The sequence below is a fragment of the Pundamilia nyererei genome, unplaced genomic scaffold, assembly GCF_000239375.1.
Source record: "Pundamilia nyererei isolate P.nyererei 1_Seehausen unplaced genomic scaffold, PunNye1.0 scaffold00703, whole genome shotgun sequence".
NCBI lineage: Eukaryota > Metazoa > Chordata > Actinopteri > Cichliformes > Cichlidae > Pundamilia > Pundamilia nyererei.
This window is the reverse complement of record NW_005188104.1, coordinates 78630-86791: the sequence shown is the minus strand read 5'-3', so window position 1 is coordinate 86791 and position 8162 is coordinate 78630. Positions and strand designations below refer to the sequence as shown.

The window sequence follows — 8162 nt, the reverse complement described above, 5'->3', positions numbered from 1 at the left end:
AGCTTTATATATTTACTAGGTATGTGTGTTTTTAAAGGGATGCCAAATGCTGTCATTTTTCTGTAAAGCAAATTCACCTTGCCTTTGGGTATAAATAAAGTTACCTTGACCTTGACATCAAATGATTAATTCTCCCTTTATTCATCCATGTCGCTGAATTTTAACTGAATGACCCTAACTCCTAACCCTAACCCCTCGAACTGAGAGAAAATGATAGAGATAGATTTTTATGTTCCACAACTTCAGCACCAAACCCCAAGTTATCAAAATAATTGAATGTGTGCAATTTTAAAGTCTTAGAGACTCTTCTGAAGATCTAACTGTGTTTCTACCTCAGTTGAAAAGCAGTTTCCAACACCAAAAGATCCAGTAGGTTTACCTTGTCCGTTGGCATAGTAGATCCACTTCTCTCGGACTTGAGTTAGTGGTGCAGGGGGTTTCTTTTGAATTGCCTTCTCCATGATGCTGCTCGGGTCCTGCATTGGGCCCTTCTTCAACACCTGAGAGCTCTGCTTCAAACTACACACTACGATCACCACCAGCACCAGCAGCAGCAGCAGTACAATCATCCAGGGCAGGTGCTCGTTTATGTCAAAGTGATTATGGGCGCTTGGTCTTGGGAATCCCCTGCGAGTTGGCCTGTAGGAGCTGGAGGCCCCACCTGCGCTATCTTGTCCATTAATCTTTCTTATGCTTGTTTCAACCTTGACTATTTCTTCAGTCCCCAGATCTTCCATTGCCCTCTTGTTAGGCCCTGGGTTTGGTTCAGAATTCAGTTGCCCCCTCTGCAACTCATGGTCCATTGGTTCCTCATGAGCTGGGAGAACTGGAGTCCAATTTGGTTGGGTGAGAGTGCCAGGATGGCTTCGGAGGAGCTCTTCTGCTCGCTGGCTTTTTCCACCCTGGGGTTCCTTCAGCTGAATGGCTGCTGACTGGCTGTGGGTACCTGTGTTGAGAGGCAGAGAGGTTGATGGAGACACAGAACAAGCAAGAAGAGAGATAAGAAAGACAAGGAAAGCAAAGATAGTAGATAGTATAAGTAGCAGATGAGAGACAACAGTGACACAGAGAAAGAGGGAATTAAACTCAGTCACTTGGGAGTTCTGTCTAACTAAGACAAAAAAAAAAACCAGACGGTATCACGGGCGGAGGATCCTAACACCTTAATCCATCCAAGCAATCTGGCACAGACACGCTTTGTTGACTTACTTCATCACTGAGTGGGCTTTGTACACCTTTTTGACATTGTTATTACAATCTGAGTATTCATGAAAACGAAAAGAGTGTTTAGATGATGTTCACAGGGGTCAAAATCTCCTTTGTTGAGCATACTAATACTAATACTCTGCAGAAATTGCAGACCAGTGTAAATGACTGACAGATGTCAAAATCTATATACATACATATCTATATACAGATGGCACGATACCACTTTTTTATGTCCGATACCGAAATCATAAATTTGGATATCGGCCGATACCGATATGAATATTAGTGTGTTTTTTTATTCAATAAAACTGTTTTTTTTTAATATATTGCTGCATTTTGTATAAGTTCATACTCAAGTTTCAATAAACAACAACACTAAAGCTATTCTGTTATACCTGTATGTAAAAAATACACTGCACCCAAAATATTTCATAGTTCAGCAATACTGATCAATCTAATAAACTTAAACCTTCTCCATCCTTCCTATTCTGGTATTTTACAGAGTACTTAGCAGAAATATTGAGCAACCTAACTAATAGGGTTGCAAACTCCCAGCAAAAAAAATAGGGAACCACCCCCACCCTCCACCTCAAGATGCTTAATCGACGTAATCAACTTTAATTTGATGCAGTGTGGGAAAAAAATGCACAGAAATCAATTCTTTTTCAAGAATAATTAAATAGATTCAACATCTTTCTTCAACAGAATTGCAGACTGCACAGATGGTACCTTCCCAAAGGAAAAAGTACTATAGCTTACTAGGGTATATTAGACTTAACAGTTACTATATACAGTAATGGACTTCTATATATTTTACATAAGATTAAAACTTTGGGTGTAAGATAATTATTTATTAAAAGCTCGACATTTTAAATGAGAATAAGAAAGAAAAGTATGTCTTTGTGCCCCCTTTTCCCTGTTCATGCCCTATCGGCCCCCCTGGCTAAACTTTGCTAGATCCGCCCCTGTACAGTTACCAGCCGTCAGCTGCATAGAAAAGGATCCTGGTCTAGAAAGTAATATTAAATAAATTCTAACAACAGTTAATCAAGCTTAAACGTGCTGCTGTTGTTCAGCCGCTGGTTTCCACTTTCTGGTGCAAAGTGGGCCACAAACAAGCAAGAGAGACGGACTCGCGACAGAAAAGCCGATCAGCTGATCATTAAGCAGTTTCACGATTGAAGTAGCAGCAAGAAGAGGCAGTCGCTCCATATATCGGTTGTTAATCTTAACGTGGGAATGCTTTACAAACATTCAGAGATGGACTTACACACTTGCTTTTCTTCTCTCTGGGATGACTTCATCAGAGATGAAATGCTGGTTTGAGGCTACAAATACACGTAGCCGCTCTATCACTTGAGCACACTGCTCCGTGCTACGGTTATGAGCCGAGTTACGCCATGTGGCAAGTTTTGTGAGGTACTTTTTTGATATTTAATGGATTGGATTACATTTTTTATTTCTCTCCGATATCCGATCCAGTAATTTACGTCAGTATCGGACCGATACCGATACGTAATATCGGATCGGTCCGTCTCTAATACATATGTCCACATTTGGGGAGAACAAGGAGAAGCTGTACACAACACACACAAAAAATGACCAGAGAGCTTAATCTGAGCATCTGCAATTAGCATAGCTTGGTGCACAAACAGAAAAATTTTTAATTTTGTTCTTACATTAGGTGCAGGAGTGGGTTTCAAGTGAAGAAAATGAAATAATAATATCCAAGACAGAAGCCTGAAAAGGCACAGCTTTCCAAAGGGACTGCACAGAAGTGATGATGAGGTGCTGAATATTGTTTCAGTCGTACTTAGTGTGAACACAACTGACTTGGGTGACTACAGTATGTTTGCATCCCTCAAGAGGTAAATCATCTGTCAAAATGTAACTACAAACTTTCCCCTAATATCCTTCTCCTCCTTCTGCTTTGCAAACAAAGCTGTGCTCCATCTTGTTATCGTAGAGCAGATGAGCTCTAAATTGCTCATTCCACAGTCTGTTCATTAATTAAGAAGTGAGGGACATTGTAATCAGCCTGGGTGGAGGAACAGTGCTAAATCAAAAAAGAGAGGGAACTAGTCAGACAGAACAACTTAAAAACTGCTTTCAGTCTGTTGAAATGGTAGAACAATTAGCAATGTGTTTGACATAAAAGTGGAGCAGTGCTTTGTGGACACTGGAACAAACCAATGATCAATCAATATCAGTGCATTATTTACCACTATTGATTATCAGTGTGTCAGCCAGTACCACCCTGCTGCTCACAGAAGCAACTGGCTTCTGTTTATGCAAGACAAATCCTCAAAATCAGTGTGATATTTTGGCTGGCACTAACACCCTGCATCATTATAACATGGCGTGAGCGTCGTACACTAACTAAAGCTACGTAATGGTAAAGTGTTGGTGAAAAAAAACTAGGTGGTGGCTTATAACTTTAATTACAACCGAATGTCTATGAGGTGGCACAAACGCGCTTTATTGACTTTCCAGCTGTTTATTAACTCATTCACTGCCAGCCATTGGCAGTGAATGAGTTAAACCCATTGACTCATTCACTGCAATTGACGGCTATAGACGTCAATGGCAGTGAATGAGTTAATATTCATCACTGAGTGGGCCGTGTACACCTTTTTAAAATTGTTATTACAATCTGAATATTCATGAAGATGAAAAAGAGCATTTAGATGATGTTAGGTAGCTGTCAATCAATAGTTTTTTTGAGTCCAAATGTTCATTCGGGCTCAAAATAACTATTTATGGGGTTTATAATGTTTGATCAGCAAATAATTTCTAAATGAGAAATATGAATTTGGCAGTGAGCAACAGATTCAATTTTTTAAATCTTTTATGTAGATCCTACATCCTGAATCATATCACTATCTCCTCTGTAAGTATTAGATCATTGTTTTCCAAGACCTCTATAACCTTTTCATGTCTCCATATATGGATTTAAGAGTTGCTTCAATATATTTGGTTGCTAGGAGATTAAACCCTCTACACTAACTTGTTATACACCTCATATAGCTAGTTGATGTAGTACTTTATCACTTCTGTTAGCACTGTGCTATGACGTTTTAGTACACACACCCACTACAATTCAGTTGCCAATCCTTTTCTTCCCAGAATGCCTTTTACTTCTACTGACAATAAGAGACAGGTGAAAATGAACAACTGCAAGTATGTAATGGCCCCACTACTGCAGCACAGATCAGGTCAGATTAACTGACACAAACAGCAGTGACAGTATTATAGATGTGGTAGGGCTGACCCAGGGGAGGAGTATACTGACTTTGGATGGTTGATTCTGAGAAATGACTGACGTACTGAATGAATCACAGCTGATGTAGAAGCAGTTTAAGACATATTGAGAACTGGTCTTCTACATAGAGGAGAAACAAAAAAAAAGGGAGCAGATTTCTTGCTTTCTACTTGCAGTTGCTCTACTTGCTTTCTAAGTCTGCTGAGGAAAAAAGAGAGAAATTCCCGTAAGTCCTAATCTTCACAAACAGTACCATTACTGGGAAAGGGAACTAAAGCTAGTTTTTTTTCCATGCCTACAGATGTCCTTCCCTTTGGGAATTTCTAAGCAATAATTCATAAAGAAGAATAAGCACTTTTACTTTATGCTTTAATTTATATGTGCACCCTACATGCTCCCACTACATTACTTAAGGAAACCAGCAGTACCTTACCTAAATGGTAAATGGTAAATGGCCTGCATTTATATAGCGCTTTACTAGTCCCTAAGCCAGAAGAAAGCCAAATGAAGGTACTGTACCTCAATGAATTGAAACTCCTGTAAACCACTTTGTGTGCTTTTTAAGGCACTGTACAAATAAACTTATTGGTTTTCATATTCTAACTTTAATAGCAATTATTATTATTATTTTATTATTATAATAATTTGCCCCCAAAATTATATAATAATTTGCCCCCAAAATTCTGACTGACGGTTAATCTTAGCTTACCTTCTAACTCAAATAACTTGCTAGCCTTTCAATGTAGCTGCTTGCTGCCTAATTCTGCCTTGCTTATTGTGTCACATTTAGTGTGTGGAACCTTGCAAGCCAGCTGTTTATTGTTATTGTTTTATTAACAGGATTATTATTATTATGATTAGCACTTTTTTAGCTATTGGTAGCTAATATTGTTTGCTGTTGATAATGTAAGCAAGCATAAAAGAGGCCTTTAGGCAAGGCAATAATGGAGGAGACAATAAATGCCACCTTTGAAATTTCGCAGGGAAATTCACATGGAAAATGTTTGAAAAATGCAACTTTTATTAGGTCAACTTTTATAAATGTAAAGAAACATTAAAATAAAAAACAGTTAAAGTTGAAAACTATATAAATTCAAATAGAAGATTATTAAACAGAATTCCCATCCCTCACCTTTTTGTGCAGGTCCAGCCAGGGGTGCTGGAAAGATTGAAGAAATAATGGGTTCCTGTAAAAGTCCTGAGCCACCTGAAGCGGTGGTGGAGGCAGAGGATGGAGCTGTAGAAAGGGGTCCACAGATATTATCTTTCTCTCTAGTCCCTGGTGAGAGCAGCACCAGCCCCTGAACCTGGCAGTCTGTGTGATTTCTGCACTGTGTTGCACTTGATTTCAAATCTGAAAAAGTTCCCTCAGAGCACTGCTTACAGACCACGTCCTTTTTCTCACTGCCCTGCTTTTTCACCCTCTTGCCTGGGGGGCACAAAGAGTGGGGCTTACACACAGCAGCACCATCCCCTGACAGGAATGTATTGGGTGGGCATGTGCAGATTCGATCCTGGGTGGCTGTGCAAGGCGTTTTCTCAATAAAGCCAGCTGGGCAAGGACTCCTGCAGCGATGGCATTGCTGAACTCCATTCTCTCCCCGTGTGAAGGTGCCTTTGGGACAGGGGCTGCATTCCCTCACAGAAGTTGGAGAGCAGTGGATGGAGACATAGGTGCCAGCCGGGCACTTATCACAGACCAGCTGGGTGCCCGTGTCTTGGTCGGTGTGCTGATAGTGCCGTTGAGAAAAAATGGGCTGGTCATCTGTGCTGGATGTGGTCAAAACCCGAGCTGAGATATCAACCACAACTGTACATAAGAGCTGAGGGGAAAAGAGAAGGCAGCTATTAGGCGAAAGACTAAAAATGTTTTGAAAAATGTTCTGGTGTAGAAATTTATGCAACAGGACAGATTGTCAACCCCTGAATGATGCTGCATTCATTATACTGCAGTAAGTGTTTAAAGCAAAAACCAAACACTATCTGAATTCTTAAGACTGGGATCCGCAATGTCAGTTTCACACATTAGGCGGTTTTGTCAGTACTGTCCACTGAAAGATGGAGTATGAAGTAACTTAATTTTACAAGAACCACCCACATTAAGGCTGTAGCTCAGGTGGCAGAGCAGGTCAACCACTACCCAGAAGGTCGGTGGTTTGATCCCAGACTGCTCTAGTCTGTGCAAAATGCCAAATAATTCTTGGGCAAGATACTAATAATAATGGATTGGATTTATATAGCACTTTTCAAGGCACCCAAAGTGCTTTACAATGCCACTATTCATTCACTCTCACATTCACACATTGGTGGAGGCAAGCTACAGTTGTAGCCTCAGCTGCCCTGGGGCAGACTGACAGAAGCCATATCGTGCCATCGGCCCCTCTGGCGAACACCAGTAGGCGGTAGGGTAAAGTGTCTTGCCCAAGGACACAACGACCAGGACAGAGAGCCCGGGGATCGAGCCGGCAACCTTCCGGTTACAGATGCGCTTCCCAACCCCCTGAGCCACGGTCGCCCCATGTTGCTCTCCGATGCATCCATCTGAGTGTGAATGTGTATAAATGTAAGATATTTAGCACTTAAGAGCTTAGAAGATGTGATTGGGTGAATGAATTAGTTGTATAAAGCACTTTGAGTGCTCAGACAAAGTAGAAAAGCGCTATTTAAGAACCAGTCCATTTAACTAATATCCTGTTATGGTACTTATTTCCTTTACCATCTACTATTTTTTATGCTGTCCATGGCTTTTTTATAAATTTTTGCCCTGACTGAAGCATTCCAATTTAATATGAAAACTTCAATGCAAAGATGTATGACAGCTAACATGTAGTTTATGAAAATTTGCCTCTTGAGCATGTGGCTCTAACAAAACCAAAACCAACAGGTTGCCAGCGACGTTGTGGATGGTAAGAGGTTAACCATCTGAGGTCTAAATTGTCATCAGTGATGGTCCCAACCCTAGCCCTAAAACCTAAACTTAAACCTGCTTTGGAATTAAGCAAAAAAATTTTAGAAGAAAGAAACATACATTTTTATGTGTGTCAGTTAAAATGATTACTTGTCCCGTGATAACAAGACTTGGGAGAAGCACAGAAGGTCCAGGCCCTCTCAGTCAAACAATGACACAACTCCTATGCCTAAAATACTACATGTACTTTAATATTAGGTTTTTTACAGAGTCACAAATTAGAACTAAATAGAGAAATCATATTATACTTATTCATTAATTTATTAATACATTATAGTAAGTCTGTGAACATTCTCTGGTTTATCATTGCCTTTTTTGGTACTCAACATCCCTCACCAGACAGAAAAGACATGACCACATGGATACACTCATACCTCCATCTGGTATCGCTAATATCACTTAGTCACTACACTGACTCATCATGCTCGTCACAACTTTAGTGTCAAATGGTGTGCATTCATTTTAGGGCTGAACGATTATGGAAAATAATCTAATTGCGATTTTTTGCCCCAATATTGCGATTGCGATGCGATATGCGATTATTTTTTAAGGTCTTTGTCTTCTGTATTATTAAACAAAGACGAGCAATACATCATATAGTATGGCCAATACTATATTACATTAATTTTAAACTGTTCTTTCCTGGAAGACAGACCTCTGTTATGATGACATGAGGTGATGCATGAATTGATGACTGACATTTTTATTTAACTTCTTCAATCA

At 39.9% G+C, this 8162-nt stretch overlaps 1 protein-coding gene across 1 annotated transcript in view; it reads right to left on the bottom strand.

The window, feature by feature from the left end:
- Nucleotides 1-379: 379 nt before the first annotated feature.
- tnfrsf21 (tumor necrosis factor receptor superfamily, member 21) overlaps nt 380-8162 on the bottom strand; it is a gene marked incomplete at its 3' end in the record, with an annotated part of 45186 nt that continues 37403 nt past the window's right edge. The window contains exons 2-3 of the mRNA XM_005754860.1: nt 5604-6294; nt 380-946 (exon numbers count right to left, since the gene is read on the bottom strand). Coding sequence (XP_005754917.1) covers nt 380-946; nt 5604-6294 — 1258 coding nt within the window. The remainder of the gene's footprint in view (nt 947-5603; nt 6295-8162) is intronic.